This window comes from Aspergillus fumigatus, chromosome 5 (genome assembly GCF_000002655.1).
Source record: "Aspergillus fumigatus Af293 chromosome 5, whole genome shotgun sequence".
Classification (NCBI taxonomy): Eukaryota; Fungi; Ascomycota; class Eurotiomycetes; order Eurotiales; family Aspergillaceae; genus Aspergillus; species Aspergillus fumigatus.
This window is the reverse complement of record NC_007198.1, coordinates 2,451,395-2,470,274: the sequence shown is the minus strand read 5'-3', so window position 1 is coordinate 2,470,274 and position 18,880 is coordinate 2,451,395. Positions and strand designations below refer to the sequence as shown.

The 18,880-nt window shown below is 50.1% G+C and overlaps 9 protein-coding genes across 9 annotated transcripts; 4 read left to right on the top strand and 5 right to left on the bottom strand.

Moving 5' to 3' along the window:
• Positions 1–31: 31 nt before the first annotated feature.
• AFUA_5G09570 (WW domain-containing protein) lies at positions 32–1,215 on the top strand. The gene has a single exon (XM_748589.2). The coding sequence runs from the start codon at positions 138–140 to the stop codon at positions 1,014–1,016; it is 879 nt and encodes a 292-aa protein (XP_753682.1). The 5' UTR covers positions 32–137; the 3' UTR covers positions 1,017–1,215.
• A 204-nt stretch (positions 1,216–1,419) lies between these two features.
• Positions 1,420–2,550, top strand: AFUA_5G09560 (ankyrin repeat domain-containing protein; the record flags this gene model as incomplete). The annotated part of the gene is made up of 3 exons (XM_748590.2): positions 1,420–1,603; positions 1,683–2,025; positions 2,105–2,550. The coding sequence occupies exons 2-3, from the start codon at positions 1,797–1,799 to the stop codon at positions 2,548–2,550; spliced, it is 675 nt and encodes a 224-aa protein (XP_753683.1). The 5' UTR covers positions 1,420–1,603; positions 1,683–1,796.
• Positions 2,551–2,721: 171 nt separating this feature from the next.
• Positions 2,722–4,478, bottom strand: AFUA_5G09550 (putative ceramide glucosyltransferase; the record flags this gene model as incomplete). The annotated part of the gene is made up of 2 exons (XM_748591.1): positions 2,722–4,296; positions 4,389–4,478. 2 exons carry the CDS (start codon positions 4,476–4,478, stop codon positions 2,722–2,724), a joined length of 1,665 nt encoding a protein of 554 aa, XP_753684.1.
• Positions 4,479–5,176: 698 nt separating this feature from the next.
• On the bottom strand, positions 5,177–6,808 carry AFUA_5G09540 (H3 histone acetyltransferase RTT109; the record flags this gene model as incomplete). Its single annotated transcript, XM_748592.1, has 1 exon — positions 5,177–6,808. The coding sequence occupies one exon, from the start codon at positions 6,806–6,808 to the stop codon at positions 5,177–5,179; it is 1,632 nt and encodes a 543-aa protein (XP_753685.1).
• A 351-nt stretch (positions 6,809–7,159) lies between these two features.
• On the bottom strand, positions 7,160–7,720 carry AFUA_5G09530 (uncharacterized protein; the record flags this gene model as incomplete). The annotated part of the gene is made up of 1 exon (XM_748593.1): positions 7,160–7,720. The coding sequence occupies one exon, from the start codon at positions 7,718–7,720 to the stop codon at positions 7,160–7,162; it is 561 nt and encodes a 186-aa protein (XP_753686.1).
• Positions 7,721–8,941: 1,221 nt separating this feature from the next.
• On the bottom strand, positions 8,942–12,201 carry AFUA_5G09520 (Hid1 family protein; the record flags this gene model as incomplete). Its single annotated transcript, XM_748594.2, has 6 exons — positions 11,927–12,201; positions 11,223–11,855; positions 10,383–10,736; positions 10,088–10,331; positions 9,520–10,028; positions 8,942–9,454 (listed from the first exon to the last, which is right to left on the bottom strand). Exons 1-6 carry the CDS (start codon positions 12,020–12,022, stop codon positions 8,942–8,944), a joined length of 2,349 nt encoding a protein of 782 aa, XP_753687.1. The 5' UTR covers positions 12,023–12,201.
• Positions 12,202–13,889: 1,688 nt separating this feature from the next.
• Positions 13,890–15,802, top strand: AFUA_5G09510 (uncharacterized protein; the record flags this gene model as incomplete). Its single annotated transcript, XM_748595.1, has 4 exons — positions 13,890–14,430; positions 14,489–14,877; positions 14,932–15,597; positions 15,713–15,802. The coding sequence occupies 4 exons, from the start codon at positions 13,890–13,892 to the stop codon at positions 15,800–15,802; spliced, it is 1,686 nt and encodes a 561-aa protein (XP_753688.1).
• Positions 15,803–16,058: 256 nt separating this feature from the next.
• Positions 16,059–17,373, bottom strand: AFUA_5G09500 (uncharacterized protein; the record flags this gene model as incomplete). Its single annotated transcript, XM_748596.2, has 2 exons — positions 17,118–17,373; positions 16,059–17,047 (listed from the first exon to the last, which is right to left on the bottom strand). Exons 1-2 carry the CDS (start codon positions 17,218–17,220, stop codon positions 16,059–16,061), a joined length of 1,092 nt encoding a protein of 363 aa, XP_753689.1. The 5' UTR covers positions 17,221–17,373.
• A 15-nt stretch (positions 17,374–17,388) lies between these two features.
• On the top strand, positions 17,389–18,864 carry AFUA_5G09490 (mitochondrial 54S ribosomal protein bL19m). Its single transcript, XM_077804821.1, has 3 exons — positions 17,389–17,702; positions 17,762–18,143; positions 18,233–18,864. Exons 1-3 carry the CDS (start codon positions 17,507–17,509, stop codon positions 18,342–18,344), a joined length of 690 nt encoding a protein of 229 aa, XP_077660957.1. The 5' UTR covers positions 17,389–17,506; the 3' UTR covers positions 18,345–18,864.
• Positions 18,865–18,880: the final 16 nt, after the last annotated feature.

Sequence of the window (18,880 nt, the reverse complement as noted above, 5' to 3'; positions counted from 1 at the left end):
CGATGATGATTGTTGGAGTTAAATCATCCGCAGCGGAATCTCTGTAATGCGCAAGTAATTCTCCTACGCCTCTCCACATCTCTGTTGACAAGCATCTGGACGTCCTCTTCAGCTCTATAAGCAGTACTGACTCCAAAATGTCCGCGAACCCTCCATCTAGTCCTCTTGAGCGTCCCCCCAGCACAGAGAAAGGCGCCACGGACAGCTTATCCGAGCTGCCCGTGGACAACCAGGGAGAATCCAAGACTCGCGAACGGGATATTCATGAGGAAGAACAATCAACACAGAACAAGGTCGATGGAAATGACACATCACAAAGCAAGACACAAGATGCCGGAGAAAAAGTAACACGCCCACAAAATGATAAAGAGAATACCAAGGAGGAGGACGCTTCTGCGCCACCATTACCAGACGAGCCACTCCCACCACCGCTTCCCAACGAAGCTCCTCCCGATGGGGATGATGGCTGGGAGCCCGTCTGGGATGCAACCGCTCAAGCGTACTACTTCTACAACCGCTTCACAGGCGTTTCGCAATGGGAGAACCCACGGGTGCCGGATGCACCAATAGCGTCAGCACCAGCATTGGCACCGGTGCCTTTCAGCGACGCCGCGGAAGGTGTAAAGGCCACAAGCCCGGTCGTAGGCGGTTACAACCCGGCGATCCATGGTGATTACGATCCCACAGCGCCATACGCGCAGCAGTATGAGGAGCCCACTCTCGGAGGTGCTGCGGCGGATCCCAGTAGCTCCTACGAGGCTGTTGGTGCATTCAACAGGTTCACGGGCCGGTGGCAGCCTGCCACCCTGACTCCGGAGAACTACAATGATGAGAATAAATCGCGACGGCAGTTGAATGCGTTCTTTGATGTGGATGCGGCTGCCAATGCCCATGACGGGCGGAGTCTCCGGGCGGAGCGCAGTGCTAGGAAACTCACCAAGAAGGAATTGAAGATGTTCAAGGAGAAGAGAAGAGAGAAGAAAGAGGAGAAACGGAGGGCATGGCTACGCGATTGACGCGAGGAATGGTATTGTTGCTTTCGTACTACTGCCGCTAGACTTTTGAGATACCTTGAGATACCTTTTGATTCTGTGCATGGGTTGGGGGCGTTTTGAGAGATGTACTATATGGGACTGTATAGCATAGAAGCAGCGCTTTTTCATCTTCTACAATGGTCTTCTTTTTCTCATGCCCCAAAAGATCATAGTCTTGCACCATAGTCACCATAAGGTAGAGCCATCCAAGATTCCCCACCATTGGTCACGTGCCATCAAATCGAAGTTTCTTTTTGCAACGATCAACGAGTATACAGACGGGATATTGAGCAAACGCGAAGTATATAAAATTTTGAAATAAAGGTCTTTTGATCCTAAGGTTAGTGATTTACATTTTGTCTGTTTGTGGTAGCCGTTCTGGTATATGAACTTCGCAATGTACCTTATCGATATATATCAAGCATGATGGAGGGGCACGACTGTCCTACAGATCGGACCTGTTGATCGAGAAAGATGATCTCTATCAATCAGTATTTATGTTGTCTATCCCTAACCTTCACTTGTGATTTTAACGCTTTTATTGTTTGTGCTTCCGGGTGAAAAAAAAGGTCTCATCCGGCTGCCATCGGTAGAATCGTTTCATATGAAAAAGGAAAAATTTTATAATGATAACTAACCAAATCACAGATACCAAACCACCGCATTGACCTGCATCTGAGATCCGATAGAGCATAGCAACATCAGGGGAATTTAGTTCTCAGGAGTTGCAGTTACTCCAAACCAAGGGAAGCACAGTGCAAAATGTCGACATCCACACCAGTCAAGCTCTCCTTCGAGGCAATCGACGACCTCATCTACGACGCTCGCGCAGGCGACCTGGAAGCCCTCAAGGCCGATCTCGCCACCCAAAGCAAAGAGCACAACTGCCCCGAGGCCTGGATCATCGCCTCCGCCATTGACGCCGAGCCCGAGGCCGAGGGTGGCACGGGGTCCTGTCTGCTTCATTTCCCCGCTGCGAATGGCAATGCCGGTACGTTGACGCTTGACTCAACTCGACTATGACCCCGACTACTGGGTTGTATGAATGGCCTGGCTAACGATGCGTGCAGAAATCCTCAACTATCTCCTGGCAACTCTAACCGCGCAATCTGCTGCGCCGCTCTCGGCGGAGCAGATCGCGGCTGTGGTTAACCATCGGAATCACTCGGGCAACACGCCTCTGCACTGGGCTGCGCTGAACACTCATCTAGGTTGTGTGAAGGCACTTGTGGAGGCGGGTGCGGATATCGGTGTTAAGAATGATGCGGGGCTGGATGCGATTTTCCTGGCGGAGAGGACGGCTTGGTCGACCGAGGAGGAGGGTAAGGAGGTGCCTGCTGAGGAAGAAGGTGCTGGGAAGATGTCCAAGGGTCGGCAGGTTGTGGAGTGGTTGTTGAGCTCGGATAAGGCTGGTGACTTGGAGGAAGGGCTCAGTGTTAGCGCTGGTGTTGGTGCTGAAGGGTCAGCGTCAGGGTCGGGGTCTGGGGAGACGATGGATGTGGATGAGAAGAATTGATGACGACTATCCTGCCCTGTTTGTTGCTTTTCGGAGTAAATATTTCTTTTGTTACGAATACCATTAGACAAAAGTTCTGAGTTTACACCTTGACGATGATAGGTTTATTCCTCTGTATCTAGAACTAGTTAGTAGTCTATCTATAGTGATATGTAAACATGAAATGTACAGTTAGTCGCATCGAGCCTTGCCTTGCCCACTGGATGATAAGCGTGAGGCTGGACTGGAGTAGGAACCTTCTATCTGGACGCCCTTCCCATCCTTGATTTCCCGGACCTTCATATTAAGCCCGACCCGGAATCGTCGGTCACGCCATTGAACAGTGACACCCCCGTAGAAGGCCCAAATCCAGATGGGCAAAGCGAGCATCTCTCGGCCCAACCATGCCGCAAGCCAGTGGGAGAACGGCCGCCTCGTCCTTCGGCGTTCGGGAGGTTGTGCAAAGCAGGGCGTGTCGTCGTTCAGCTCGACGGTCTTCGCGGAATGTAACTTGATGTACAATGTCCAGTCGACCAATATCCAGGCAGCGATGCTCAGAAAGAAGATCGAGAAGAATGCAGTCCACGAGGTCAGGTGGTCTGCGAACCCGAATCCTTGGCGCTGCAGGAATTGAGCAAGAGATGTGGTAACACCCCATGCTCCGTACAGAGAACATAGGATTGATTCTGTGCCTGGCTCAACCAGAGTCGCAAGAAGGACGGTGAACTTGCGTACGCGCAGCCACCGAACTCGCCGTGCCATATAGCCCCGGACACTCATGCTCGCCACAGGCTGGATCGCCAGGTCGCCAAAGACCATGCCGTGTTTGCCCCAGCTTTCGCCCAGTTCCTTCTCTTCACGTATCTGCTGTTTCCAAAGAAGATCACCGACCAAATGATCCTCGCAGATATTGTCAGAGAAATAATCAATACCGGGGCGGCGTGGCTGCGCTTCCGTCGGGGATGGCTTCGTCAAATAGTCCAAATGAGACCGGCGAAACATGTTGGATTTCCCAACAATGCACGGCGCAATGAGAACAGTGTTAATGGCGGTATACATCTTCGCGTGCGAGGACGCCAGAAACAACTCCTCTAATCGGCCGCCCCCAGTCGCTAGCCAGCCAACTTCTCGGTGCTGTTGCTCAATCATGGCAAAAGCGTCGCGCCTCTCGGAAGCAGAATCGCCTTGGGCACACGCTTGAAGAAGGGCCTGCCGCTCCTCCCTCAACCCACTCGTTCCTGTCACATCTACTGCAATGGGCAAGTGGTGTACGAACTTGTGCTTCCTGCCCGGGGTGTCCCCAAGCCCGCATAGTCTGTCCACCATCCGCCCACAAACCCCTCGCCCAACCCACACGTTGCAGTCCAGGATCCAGACAATATCCCCCTTGGCCTCTCGGTAAGCACGGCTCATGTTGCGGATCTTCGGATTCGGCCCCAGATTGTAGTTGACTGCATTGTTAGGCTGGAGTAACGGATCCTCTTCTTCGACGTAGATGTGCGCGTCGGCGTGCGGAAAATCCGACAGAAGTTTGCGCAGCGTTGGATAAGCGGGATCTGCTCGAGACGAAACGCAAAAGTAGATGGTCAGTTTGTCATGGGGATAGTCTTGATAGAAAGTCGCAGCCAGGCAGTCGTAGAGATACGGCTCAAGGCCTTTGACGGGCCGAATCACGGTGACGTGAGGGGCGTTGGAGGATGAGGCTGCATAGGATATCCGAGGTCTGCGCGAGAAATGCCTCCATCTGTCCACGTACCGCACATTAGTCTATGTCGCAAGAGGCAGTCGGAAAACAAATACATTTGAAAGTATCCAAGCAGACAGACGGCGAACACGGTCGTATACCAGATCAAGCACACCCAACCCACTGCAGTCGACCACGCAAGTTCGCCATGTCCGACGGCCAATCCGACATTCAAGCGGCTCAAATGCGACTGAAGGTCTAGCATGGGCAAAGACAACGACAAAGAAACGACTGAGAGCGGACGCAGACGTTCAGAGAGGACATTCTACGGGAGACGGGGGGGTGGAGAAATTCGACGGACAAGTGAAAGTGGTCGCCGGATGCACTAGGATGGCATCGATCGTGCCCATCGTCTGATTGACAACAGTACTACCAAGCTATAGAGTCAAATTGTCATGACCCCATGGAATATACATGCTTGCATAGTCGTGTCAATAGTCCGGCTAATTGAGTTTGTATTCCACTTGGATGCAAAGGTTTTATCTTGTGGACCAGGACTGGGCAGCGGAGAAGACACCTGAAAACAAACGCACCAGCTCACAGCCCCAATCCAGGCAGCGAAATAATCACATTGTCATAGAGCAGACACAAGCAACTATCATCTATTGCGTATTCACAAGTTTATTCAAAAACGAATAGGCGGGTTGTTCTCGCTATTTACCTTTACTCGTTTGCAACTGAACTGTAGACTTAAAATTGATACAGAAGGGAGATTTAACACCTTCAGAAATAACCGAATCCTGTTGGGTATAATTCCTTATGCTGCTCTAATGACACCAAAGCAACCAATACCCTCCTGACGCATGTCGCTGTCCATCCAGCTCGACAAAAAAAAGAAAAAAAAAAAAAAAGATACACCGAACTCCGAGATCGCCATTCCATGCAGAGCGCAGTGATGCGAACCTATGTCTTCTTCTTCTTTCGAAGCAGGTTGGCATTGAGCACGTTCACGCTGGGTGCCTGATTCGACTGGACGGGAGTTGGGTTGACTTCTTCAGAATCCCCTGGCGCACCTCGTACCTCGCCAGGCTTGTCGCTCTCCTCATCAGCCGTTTTGCGCTTCCGAACAAAGGCTGTGTTAATGACAGTTGTAGCGTCCGTATGTTTCTGACCAGGCTCCGTCGTAGCATTTCTCCCCTCAACCCGTTGACCAACCCAAAGCTGATCAGCGAGCGAGGCGACTTTCTCGGCCCATGCCTTGGTGCTGGCGATAGCCTTATGCTTGGTGTTAAAGTCTTGATCGATGAGAAAGTTGATTGCCGCCTTATAGTCTTCCTCACTCAGGACTGCGTGTCCCCGGCCTGTGTCTGGCCAAAAGAACGCACTGGGTCCCGTAGCTTGCTGTACTGTGGCATGGGTATCGGAAGACGAGACACCGGGTAGGGCGATTGGTGATGTCTGGAGACCACTTGTGGAAGGGTGCGGTGGAGAAGACACAGACGCTGCTTCATCCTTTTGCTTGGTCGCATCGTGGGTTGTCTTTGCGGATTCAGAAAGAACATTCTCGACATCCCGCGAAGCGACACGAGAGCTCGTCATCTGAACCGAATTGACAAGGCCTGGCGGATTAATGACAAGCCACAAGAACCCAACTAATCGGCCGGCCGAACATTCCTGTCGAAAGGACATCATCTCCCAAAACTGCGCAAGAGACTTCACGCTTCGCCAATGACCAGAATTCTCCTTGGAGCCTGCAGCTCCCGTCGACTCTGGCAATTCATCGTCCAGGTCGATCAGAAAGCGTGTCTTGGGATCATCTGGGAAGCGAGGGACGAGACACCGTGGTGGAGCGTTGGGGTTATCGCAGAGCTGATGGAGAGGGTAGCTATTTAACCATCTCGGTCGATCCTTGCCATCAGACCTCGCTGTGATTGGGAAGAAGCCCCGAGTCTCGAACTTGTCGCATCCAGGAACAATCAGGAAGGCTGTTGCTGAACTCTTCGCCGACTCCTGAGTTTGATCATCCACTGCCTTTTCATGAGAACCCGTCTCAGGCTCATATTCTCGTAGAATGGGGTCGATGACTCGACACCACCACTTGATTAACCCACGATCATCCAAGACATGCTTTTCAGGGTTCTCGATGCTCCCAGGAAACAAGTACTGATTCTGGGCTCGGGCAAACAGGGACACCATCAACCGAACCCCTGGCCGTTGATGGGTCTGCACAAGAAATGAAAGAAATGCATTTGAAATCAGTCTGAGAAGTGAGACCTTGGGTGCATTCTTGAGCAGATGCAGGTAGCCAGTTGAATCGGCTTTGGAGACGAAAATGGTTGTCAGATGCGCGGTGCCGTAGACCAGCACTTCGATCCCAAAGATGATCACTTCCGACTCCTCGTTTTCATTGGGACTAATGGAGACTGCGAGGAAATGATTCTCGCAGAAAGTCGACTCGGGTTCTTCGCCTGGTGGAGCTGCGAAGAGAGCCACACACGGGCTTGGGGCCGATGAGATATGGCGGATCGTCACCTTTACCCCCGTGGGGAGCACCTTGGCCAAGGAATCTCCCAGGTCGACATCAACTTTCGACATTTGAGCCGTCAGAAGCTCTTAAGAGGTTGAAGTATTCCAAGAGAAGAGATGGCCGTGTGTGCTCAATTCCAGCGTCAGACGCGTTCCAACACAGGGGGCGCGTCACGTGCCATTTTTCTCGTGGATCTCTGGCTGGTACAGGGAGAATGAATTCTACAAACGAGGGCGTGTTCCTTAATCATATTGGATAAGTGTTTATTATTACTGTATACCATCAAATCCAATTAGTGCGCCTTTGAGGATCACTCTATCCATGGCTTAACAATGATTGGTGAGCAAAATGCAATCACGCCAAATGCAGACACACATGCTGAAGTTCTAGACACTTGACAGTAAAGCTCATCATAATGTTCAGAAATAACCGGCCGCAGCTTCGAGGTCATCGGCATTCAGGAGCGCAACACCTTCCTTCAGCAGAGTTCTCCAGACCGAATTACGGGTCCTGATGGGATAGCTGGGCGTCTCCCAATACCTTGCTCCAATGCCCCTTTCCTTTGCGGTCGCGATTTGCGAGCGGAGAGTACTAAGCTGCTTCTCTGTCAAGATCGCTTCAGAATCGCCCTCCGAAACTGTGCCAATGGCACGCGCAAAGCTTGTAGACGCGATGGGAGAGATCAGGTCTGTGATGCCGGCATTCTCAGGCTCGTTCAAGGACTCGAGGTGAGCATCAAAAAAGTAGTCTCGGTTTGCGACAGGCGCAACCATATCATAAGGCGTGTTGCCTGTGCCAATCACAGTAATGGGCCCATTGGTGATGGTCCTGTTATTCTTCAGAGTCGTCAAATAACCATGTTTACGTAGTGGTTCCAAGGCATCAATCACAGCCTTGAAGGTCTCATGTCCATCGGTCTTTGCATCAATGAAGAGGTAAAGCGTTTGGGAGACTGAAGTGTCGAAGACGCCACTGATCATAATCATCAGTTCTCCGTAAGCCAGACGCAATGAAGCTAACTTACTTGTTGGTGGGGGACGTCACAAAGCGTGATCGAGGATTCTGGCGCTTGAGAACATCGAGGATTGGATTAATGTACAATGATTCCAAGGTTCTCTCTTCTGTTAAAGAAGACGTGTCATGACCGACCTGTTCGATATTAGTAGAAGACATCCATCGCTTGACAACTATGTACTCACGTAGAGAGTGCCGTTGTACAGCCAGACATCCGCTTCCGTTGAGATGCATCCTTGTGAGAGAGCTTGGAAGGGGTCAGGCAAGAGTCATGCATACAATGTTAGGTGACAAAACGCTGCCTTACCAGTGTAGAAAGGTACATCTCTCCAGTAGTCGCTGCCCAGAGAAATTAGAGCCATTCTTAAAGATTGATAAAATTTCGTCTCGACTTACTTGTGAGAATGAACTGGAATCTTATAGCAAAGCAAATCGCACCCGATTAGCTCGATTTATCCAACAAGTGCATAAATGATACAATGGCTGAGAACTCACAGGTACAATGCCCCTGGTAAAATCTGTAGGATATCCGTACTCCTGACTTCTATGGGTATTATCGAGGACGTTCTGAAGGCCTGTCGGAAGCCCGAATGAGATATCCGGCAATGAGAAGATGACGGCGAATGCCGTGACAAGCAGCGGGCGTGGTAGTACAGTCATTTTCCTTTGCGAACACCAGGAAAGTATACTTTGTCGCATGAAAGTTCTAAGAGAGGAACAATCTCTACGAGACTAGAACGCGATTATATTTCAGAATAGGATGATGATCGAAAACTTCCACCCCAATGCCAAGTCTCGATGCCGAGTGAGACAGGGTTTATTAGAGCCAATCCCTGTCTCACGTGGAGTACAACATCACCATATTCATGTTCATCAGCCAACAAAGATACAATCCGGATACACAGGGGTTCTTATCCTTAATGAAATGCCAGACGGATTCCTCTACCTGGGCTTGATTTCTCCTTCACGCCATCAGACGAGACCAGTTTATTGGCTGACCGTCGTAGAACAGGTATGGATTAAACCATGGTTGATAACTACACAGCAGCCAGCATGACTGATAATTTACAAGTCCTGAGCGCCAGATGATTCGAATGTGAAGCAAGCCTATGCATCTGAAAATAACATCACATATCCCAAACACTGCCAGATGCTTGGGAGAAGTAAATACAAAAGGGCCCGATGCTCTATACTTCTCGGACAGATGGTGGTCTCGAGCCACTCTGCGAATCCTGTGTATTACTGCGCCTCAGACTCAAATTCCCGATGCGCTGCACCAAGTTGCTTCCAACCGCATCGACTGCGCCTTTCGGAGCGAGCAAGCTTGGACCTTGCGCGGCCGCCTCCTGAACCTTGAAAAGTTTGATTCCTGTTCCGTTCCACACGCCAACAGTGCCGGGTGTGGCTCCAGATGCGGTGCCAACTACCATCTCACTGGAGAAGATGAAACCCCAAAGCAAAGACTCATACCACCCCAAGGATAGGGCTGACCATTCAAAAGAATGTACCCGAATAGGTGGAGGTTCTGATAACAGCCCTTGAATTGTGGGCTCCTCTGCAAAAGAGGGAAGATTCGCAATTAAAGTCCGAGCTTCCGGGTTTGACGTGGTTTGGAAAGCCGAATCGGGAATGTGAGGAGCAATGCCCGAAATAATAGTGAGAATAGTGTGAAGAGGAAGATCTGGTAACCATGACTCCAACTAAATGTGTGATAGTTAGAACGATTAGCCTTAAAGTACAAGCACACCATCGAGTAGACACTCACCCAAGCAACAGTCGGCGTAAAACCACTGGAAGTGGAGAACATGGCGGATATACTACTCTGACTGGTGATGCTGTTCTGCCGGGAGAACGATGGCTGCCCAGCAGGCATCTTACCTCTGGCCTTCTCAGACATTCCTCGTAATTGCAGAGGGACACTTTCATCGATAGCTGATGATATCGACGGTCTTCTTGAGTTCTGCGCTGACGGAGATGACTGCGACGGCGTGTCTTGCCCGTCATGTTGGTCATCCGATTCGTCGCCGCCAATAGCGAAAGGGCTATTCTCCTCAGGAATACGAGTCAAGGGCGAACGTGCACCTGACGACACATGAGGATCCTCTTCAGCCTGCGACAGGGTAGGGCTAGAGGACGAGTCGCGAAATGCAGCTTTAGCTTTTCTCCTTTCATTCTGGCGTTCGATCTCCTGCTGTCCACTTTCGAGAGTGAAGGCTCGGACAGCTTCGAAACGTTTCCTGTATTTTAAAATGGCATATACTAGAAACGGGTTTTCTGCAGGAGTAAGTCAGCGAGCTGAGCCGCCACAAAAGTGAAGGCATAGAGACACTTACTGGTGAATTGGTGTTCGAGTATTGAGTTTATGGATTCAAGCACTGAGGCTAGGAGGGCATGGTTCGTTTCGTTAGCTAGGAGGAAACTGGGAGCGGACATTGAGGAGAAGAGCTGCAGAAGTCTGGAGCATGTGGCGGGTGAAAGATGTTCCAAGTAAGGAGCCACGTTGTTGATGATCGCTAAAAGTGCTGGATAGACAGCGTTCAGCTTGCCTTTACTTGCGGTAAGCAAAGTATGGATGGACTAAGACACGTTTAGTACGGTCTCGCATGTTGAATTCGGCGAAAGACAAACCATCACGAGGTAATCACCATAGGTACCTCTGAAGCCCGGAATACGTATGTTCTGAGGTAGCGTCTCCTGAGCCTCAAATTTCATGTTGAGGCTTTTCCCGAAGTTCGGTTCCACGCTCATTGTTTGTAAAATAAAGATGCACATTCTCACAACGCCTTGCTTGGATGCGTCAGTTTTGTACTCGATAGCGTAAAAGATACAGAGAATGGCAAAGTCATGGGAGCGACTTGAGTCGATGATAAATGACCTGAATCGCTTGTTGCACTGAAGGGCCTCCCAGAACAAGATGAGCATTTCCGGAGCCCATTTGATCGATTTCTGGCTACCTGGAAGGTAGGAGTTCGTAACTTGCATCTGCCACTTCATTAGAGCTAAGCATAGCCGGCTGAAGAAGGCAGACCCACAGGTTGGTTCAAGATTCTGGTCATGCCATCGACAAGGAATTGGAAGTCTTGTGGTCGGTGCAGCCGACCAAAGTAATGGCGATAATAGTTCTTGGGCGGTGTCCCACGACCGTCCTCTGGGATAGGATATAGTAGAAGAACAAGAAGAAATTGTAGACAGTATATAACGAAGATCTGCTTGGAATCTTTCCAGACCACATGGTCATATGGAACCCTCCATGACGCAGGATTGTACTTGATAGACTGCGTGAGACTGTGGTTAGGACGAGGCAATAGTTGGAACCATACACCACTGTACATACAGTATTTAGCAATGAGCATAGCAATGTGAGGACAACTTGTTTGTCAGGGCAGGTTGCAATATAGGTAATGGCCTTGACTCCCTGAACAGGTAGGAGGCCTGCGCGTCGTCAGCGTTGCGTCCCATAACGAGGACAAGAATCTTACTCAGCGGCATGTACATCGCCTTTCCAGTTAATGTAAGCAATAGTCGCAAAATCTCGCACCGGTTGCTTTCGAGCTCTTTGCTAGAGCCCATGGAAGTATTGCAGCCGACACCGCTTTGCCATATCGAGTATGATACCTTACCCTTAGTCGTTGCGAGCTTTGGGATCGTAAAGTCCGTATAAAATAAGAGATCCAGCAGGTTGTCGATCAATTCCTCGGCCAAGGGCTTCACATCTTCATAGTCATTTGTTCCAGGCAACGTCTCCTCCTGGCGTCCTTCAGCCTGCGATTCGTCAAATAGGACTTCTGCTCCCGGTCGAGCTCCTCTAGTATTTTTCTTGCGCCGACCCCAAAAAAAATTATCCTCCCATTCTTCTAAATGCTCAGCCTCATAGATGAAGGGAAGGATGCGCGTGAGAATGCGGATACAGTTGAGAACATCTCTCTCGGGAGCGAGGTCGGGATCTGGAAAAGACGGATGATTCTTCAGAAAGGTAAGACGAGACGTTATTGAAAGCAATAGTGTCTCAAAGTTAGGTAATGCATGGTCTCGCGTCCGTCGTATATCTGCGGGAGTGAATAAGCTGAATACATCTTCTGTCGACTCTGGGAGCTCCCAGAACTACACAGCAGCAGTTAGTGAGTAGATAGCGAGGAGTGATCAGATGAGAAATTATGGTAAGAGAGACAAACTCTGGACCAGTAAGGATCATCAGCAGGGATAGCCTTCTCCTCTGACAGACGGAAGATTCCCTGCTTGAAGACCAACTTCGACTCCGAGGCTCCCATAGCGAAGCGACACCGGCGCGGGTTGATGGTATTATAACTTCATAGGGTGTTCAGGAAAGAAGAAGAATCAATATGCAGAGTCCAAGCGCTTTCACGGAGGTCCTTTTGATATTATATATCGCTGAATGGAAGTGCCAAGCAGGTAAGTTGATTGTATGTTGGTGTTGTGGTTCGCTGGGTCCGTCACAGCGGGAAGTTACCTCTTGGACCAACGGAGATGGAGCGCGGCCATGATGCGAGCTAGTTTAAAGAGCCACAATTAAGAGTTTAAATCAATCCGGCGACCATGACACCAAGTATATAATATGTTTTGTTGAACGAATGGAACAATTTCAAGTACTGTTAAACCCTATGCAATTTGTGAAATCAACGCTCAATCTAATAAGCTCAATGTACACGATCGCTTTCATTCGTGATTGCGCCGACGCCGATCAGCCCGTGATTATAGACTCCCGTTACTAGCAGAGAGCCGCCTACTTCTTTCATATAACCATTTGTTGCTCAATCCCAGGTTCGCGCGCTTGCCTCCAACAGGCGAAGGACTCGCGGGCCCTATGCTAGACTCCCCGAAAAGCGAGCTGCGACTGAATGTCGAAGAAGAGCCGAAGCTTGGCCGTCGCCCGCTCTCCTTGCCGCCATTCGAAACGGCTTTATACAGTAGCGGACTTGTCGATGGTGAAAATGATGCTCCCGACGAAAGTCTACGCCCTGAAAGACCGGCACTACCGGATAGAGGCGACGATGCACCTTTGCTCGCTGGAGTCGCTGTTCTCGAGGCAGAGAGTCGATACCTCGGTGGTGTAATGTACGTAGTCCCCGGTGTAAGCGGTGGAGTCGCGGACGGATCGAGTCCGAGGAGGGAACGTTGTGTAGGAGTGAGAGGGATATCGGAGAGGTCATCTTTCGGTCGGAACAAAGGGTATAATGCAACCAGGATGTTCAACGCAAGAATGAACTGTACGATATGCAGCGCGAGGTCTGGATAAGCGGGGTACTGGCCCAAGTTCTGTAGACGAAGCGAACTGCGGCATCTTGGTCAGAAAGATCGAAGTGTTATTATCCTCGAACCAACATGGTTATCGCTCACTATGATTTAACCGTGTTTCCGAATACCCAGGTCGCAATCAAGGCGGCCCCATTCCAAACAAGCTTTCGAATATTGCGATCTCCGAATGTTCCAGCATTCTGTCGCCTTACAACTTCATTGAGACGGGGATGGCGCCATTTTCCAGGCGTCCGTGAGGCATCGGGGACAGGGGCGAGCACCGATACAGCTCTGGGTGTAGATGGGGCGGATTGGGACGACATTGATATTTGCCGGAAAACAAATAGAAATACCGCTAGCTGAAGTCAGAAAACACGCCTTATGATCGCCAAGAGTACTACAAGGGACTCACCTTGAAGAAAAAGAGATCAGTGTGTGTGCGTTAAAACTTACCTTTGAACCAACTCGACTAGGTGGATTTGATTCATGTGTACATTTGCGTGTGGCTGTGCAGGCGTCTCAATGGTCAACCTGAACCATCACTGCCGATACGTCCAACAGCTGTTTGCGGGTTAGATGTTGGTGGGAAAATGGATGAGTATTGTTTTGGCGCGACGTTGAAGAATAGCAAGATTGACCGCTTAGTGGTCAGAGGCAACATACGCCGGTGCCGCGAAGTTTTCAGCTAACCTCCATAGCTAGACGCGGCTCTCGGTCCGTTCCCCACATCTTGAGTAACTCCATAAGTATAAGCTGAGTTCCCCCTCACGTCATTTCGTTCATCCATCTCCGAATGGTACTACGACGTCTCGACATCAATCTCTAAGTGACTTGTAGCTCTTGGTTTGATAGACCAGTCTCTGAATTCAAGGACTTCACGCAATGGCCTCAGAATCGTCAGCCTTGGCGAGGCTGGATGCCTTGGCCTCAGATATTCTGGCTGACTGGAATATTTACACAACTTTAATCGCAGGCGCTCTTATTTCTTTCACCGTATACTCTTTTGTTACGTCGAAAGATCCCGATATCCATCCTTTCTTACTTGCTCGGCAGTCAACTGCTTTCCCTGTACGTCAACCCGGAGAATCAGCGGCGTATAGAAGCCTAGAGACTCCACACGGATACCCACTCAGGTCGGGACTCAACATCAAGGACCCTGGTGCACCAAGATGGACGGGTGGAAGGAGAGGTGATCTTCGTGATATCTGGAAGGCCGCTGTGCGTGGCGAGGTGTCAGAGAATGGTGTAGTCTCTGGGAAACAAGGAAAGATTTATACGGTGCTTGGAAAGAAAGCCGTTGAGCATTCTTTGGACCAAGTCACACAGGAAATCAATGTCATCGGCCGTCGTCTGCAGGAATTCGGCGTCAAATCGGTTGCTGTGTGTTTGACAGATTCGGTTGAGCTTCTGGCTGCCATTTTCGGTTCGGGCCCTTCGCTTCTTATTCCGACTACGTATCGAGCTGACTTGATGATACCTAGCTGGTGCCTTCTATGGCTTCAAGACTATCATTATCCCTCACAACCTCGAACCTCAAGTCCTCTCCGACCACCTAGAAAAGTCGCAGGCAGATGCTTTAATTGCGGAGGCCGGTGCCCTGGACTTGTCCCTGGTGGCTAAGAACAACAAGCAACTCTCTCAGGTTATTTGGGTCGCTAAGGTTGGAAGCCAGCACATGGACTGGAACCAAGTGCCTGGGGATGTTCAGGGAAACTTGGAGGTAGCCGTATGGCATGAGTTGGTTGAGGAAAAGAAAGATCTGACCGGCTTAGACGTTCCCAACTGGGACCCCAACTCTCCTGCCCCCTCTGTGACTCTTGTATGGCCGACCAAGTCTCACGTGGGCGATTTCATTGAATTCCAGCCCGAGGTTCGTTGTCTCATCTGAGCATTTCCCCTTGCAATCACCGCTAACTTCAACCAGAATCTTGCGGCCGGAATCGCGGGATTGACCTTTTCCTTGCCTCGGAACCAGCGATTTAATCCAGACGATCTGGTTCTTTCAATCGATTCTCTCTCGCGTCCATACCCACTGTGCCAAATCATGAGTGCACTTTTCTCGAATTCTTCTATCGCACTCAACTCTGTTGCTGGCGAGGGCGTTGATTTTGCATTGGCTACTGTTGGAGTTTCGCCTACCGTCATTGTTGCTTCTTCACGCACCATGTCCGAGTACCATGCCAGGCACATGGAACCCCAAGCTGGCGTCCTGACGTCGATCGTCCGCTGGTCTCAGCTGCGCAAACTGGATGCCGGAATCATGCCTTCTCGTAGCCTACTAAATCAGGTTGCTAGCATTGGACCAACCGCTGAACTCTCCCTTGAGAGGGTTCGCCTGTTATGCGTCTCCCATCGGGCTGATGCCGACCCGGCTGCGCGCCTGACATCAGCGCAATTGGCAGACCTAAAAATTTTCTTAGGTGCTCGTGTTGTGTACGCTCTGACTGGCGCGGGTGTCGCAGGTGCTGTCTCCCAGACCAACGTCTTTGATTATCGACGCTTCACGGGACCGAGCCATTTTGGCGCCCCCTTGAGCTCTGTTGAGCTTCTTTTGACTGGCGTGTCCGATGAATGCCCACTCGAAGGACAGGTGGGTGCCATACTCTCGTCTTTTTTTTTTTTTTTTTTTTTTTTTTTTTTTTTTTTTTTTTTTTTTTTCCTTTCCTTTCAGAATTTTATTCCATTCACTGACTGCTCCCGAATAGATTACCGTTTCCGGCCCTGCTGTTGTCTCTGGTAGAACCAATCTTTCGTCGCGGGGTCGCATACGAGAAGACAACACTTTGGCTCTTTGAAACTATACATATCTCGGGTGATGACATTGGCAGTGCATGTACTTCGAGTGTGCCCTTTTTCTTCCCTTATTACTGTAGGCTACTGAGCCACTCGCGGTATTCGAGTTGGATCGCTAGTCTTCTGATTCGTTGCGGTGAGCACCGCCGTCCCACAAGATAGGATGAATGGCAACTACAATACTCCGTACTGGAACAGATTCTAAGGTGGTAATATACATATCATGAGGAAGTCAATGGTGATGGAACAGAGTCAAAGCTAATGCAGGAGCTGGCTTTGCTGATAGCCCAGTGTCGGCTTTTGCTGGACATTCTCGGGGGCCATTTCCTTATGGTTGGCAATCAATAGACGCAAGTTATTCAGACGTCTCTTCAGAGGACCCGACACAGTTTTGTCACTTGCGACGCCCTCAACCTGAAGGGCGAGCGTAATTCCGTTGTAGATAGGCACGTTCTCTTGAAGCATGCGATCGACTGTAAACCAGTTCGTGACATCGCGGGAAAAGTTGCCTGCCTCCCAGTTCGCCATGAGGCGCTGAGCATAGGCATACACATCGCCGGACTCGTCCTTGCCTCCCAGTTCGTTCACAGCACGAGCGGCGCTGAGCTCGAGGAGAGTACCGATGACAAATGGTTGTCGTTTGGGATCTTCTTTTATATTCTGGACATTCTTCCGGGAATGCTCCGGAGCTTCCATCAGCGCGGCAAACTGCTTAGCCATGCCAAGCGCCTTGGAAACTGCGGGATCCTTGAACTGCCCCTTCTGAGCTTTCCTGTGGAGCTCGAAGAAGATGCGCTGGACGATTCCAATGTTGTCCAATCGAAGACCGGTCCGTTCTGACTGCTTCGCACATTCGAGGATGGCGCCGACTGCGTCTGCCTCACCAGCTTTGCGCACAGTCCACTCCCAGTTCGCGAGGCTCAATGGTCTCTTCGACATCTGTAGCCCACCAAGGAAAGGTGCAAGATTCTGCCAGTCTTTCCTGGTCTTCATGAGCAAGACAACGTCCTTGAATTCTTTCTTTGGAGGTCTGGCCATCGGGTCCATGGGCCGAAGTTGGTAAGGCTCATCGTTGTCGCCAATATTTATCGTTACTGGTTGCTGCTCAAGTTTCTCCGCATATTTCCGTCGAAACATTAACCTCCTCTGCTCGGTATTCAAGCCAAAAGGTATGAAAAGCTCTTCTCGGAAACGTTTGAGGGCCTGGTCTAGTTCGGGGGAAGATGTCGGAGGGAAGGTGGGGATTGCTAATTGCAAATCATGTCAGTGCTTGTACCGTGGGATATTGTCTGCTCCTGAATTCAAACCAATGCTTACCATTATGCGAATAAGTACGATATTGTGTAATAGATCCAATGGATTGACGCAGGTAGCTGCTGTTCTGGCAGCGGAAGAGCCTGCCAACGGCGCTTTGCGCCATTTTATCTGCTCTGAAGCAAGATTGAAAATAGTGTACTTTTATGAAAATGGCAAACCAAGGTGCTGGATGACCGAATAGGATCCAAGGTCAATCGGACAGCTGTGATGAGTTTATTGTCTGGACAAAAATTCCCCCGGATATCGCACTCTTGGTGAGACCCAAACAGGCAATTTGAGGCTTGGCGGAATTCTGCCGGACCGGATCAACCTCCGCCTGCGAGAATTGTGGTCTTACCAAGATTCTATCACAATCACGGAGCCGACCATCACGCTCAACTTCTACACTGATGGCGACCTTTTCACCCATATTGAGGCAGCTGGGCTGCTCGAGGACTTTTACGAAGGCAGATGGATTGCTGCGACCCCAGTTCAGCCGTTCCATTAGCACCGCATATTCCCCGAAGCCAGAGCCTGCACCTCTCCCTTCCAAACTCCCCAAGTCATTTCTTTCACAAATACCTGCTCGGTTGCAACCCAATGCTGGTAATTGAGTCAATTCTCCAGCTTTCCACCGTTTTCATCGTGTCTAATATCTAAGACAGGACGCAAGAAGCTCAAGATCTACCCACCACCCCCGTCACCTCGAGCAAAATGCAAAGACCCTATCGCAGCATTGACAGAGTCTCAACTAGCCGCTCTTGACCCCACAGGCGAGCGTAGGGCTCTGTTTGACTACCGCCGAAACCCCCGAAGCGTGAAAGTGGGCGACATTCTGCGTGTGACATTTAAGAACGGAGACCCATTCTCGGGTGTGTGTCTTAGCATCCGTTTGCGGGGCATTGATACTTCTTTCCTTCTCCGAAATGAGCTCACGAGGGTTGGTGTGGAGATGGCCGTGAAGGTCTTCAGTCCAAATGTCGAGAGTGTGGAAATTGTACAGAGGACGGAGAAGAGGAAGAGAAGAGCAAGACTGTACTACATGAGGTATGTACTAGCATCTGGTGACCGGCACCACCAGGAAGAATGTTCCTCCTGTGCAGTGAAGCTAAAATTTTGCTCTCTCGAATTCACAGGAAGCCCAAGCACGATATGGGAAGCGTCGAGAACATTGTGTCGAACTACCTGCGGCAGAAGTCGGTCCTTACTGGTCAGCGTTCAGCCGGTGCACGGAGACAGAAACGGTGAATTGGAGCAATTCCTATTCTGTCTGTATTATGATTTTGGCGAAATGTACTATACTACTATACTTGCACATGGATATTCGGGAATCGACAGTTTTTGGCGCACACATTGAGTCCGGAACACAGGCCATTTCACATCAGCATCTACTGCTTGGTGATGGAAACTATTGTTTGGGGAGTACATCGAACTTCAGATAATCCCAAATAGTCCTACAAAAACGAGAGATCATGATCGGTGATCGGTACTCTATTCTCCCGTTCCCGCGAGCTTGTCCCTCAGCAATGTCTCTCGGAAAGGAGTCGCCAATCCTACCGTCCAACCTGATTTATGAAACACTATGCTACCCGGATAAGTGGACAGACGGAACAATCTTGCAATTGTAGCAATGTAGACAAAAGATCTATAGTGACTAGTGCTATCTCGTATGACGACACCATATGGTAGCTAGAAGTGCGTCCTGTGAAGAATCTTTGAACTCGTGGCTTCGCTTATAAGGTGGCTGAATGTTGTATTGGGGAATTTCTCCGACGGCTTCTGGG

What these genes read in the sequence shown, in the direction of transcription:
- AFUA_5G09490 (XM_077804821.1), top strand. Translation starts at nt 17,507, where the DNA reads ATGGCGACCTTTTCACCCATATTGAGGCAGCTGGGCTGCTCGAGGACT. An exon ending in TCGGTTGCAACCCAATGCTG is followed by an intron (nt 17,703 to 17,761) that starts GTAATTGAGTCA and finishes TATCTAAGACAG; the next exon opens with GACGCAAGAAGCTCAAGATC. An exon ending in GCAAGACTGTACTACATGAG is followed by an intron (nt 18,144 to 18,232) that starts GTATGTACTAGC and finishes TCGAATTCACAG; the next exon opens with GAAGCCCAAGCACGATATGG.
- AFUA_5G09570 (XM_748589.2), top strand. Translation starts at nt 138, where the DNA reads ATGTCCGCGAACCCTCCATCTAGTCCTCTTGAGCGTCCCCCCAGCACA.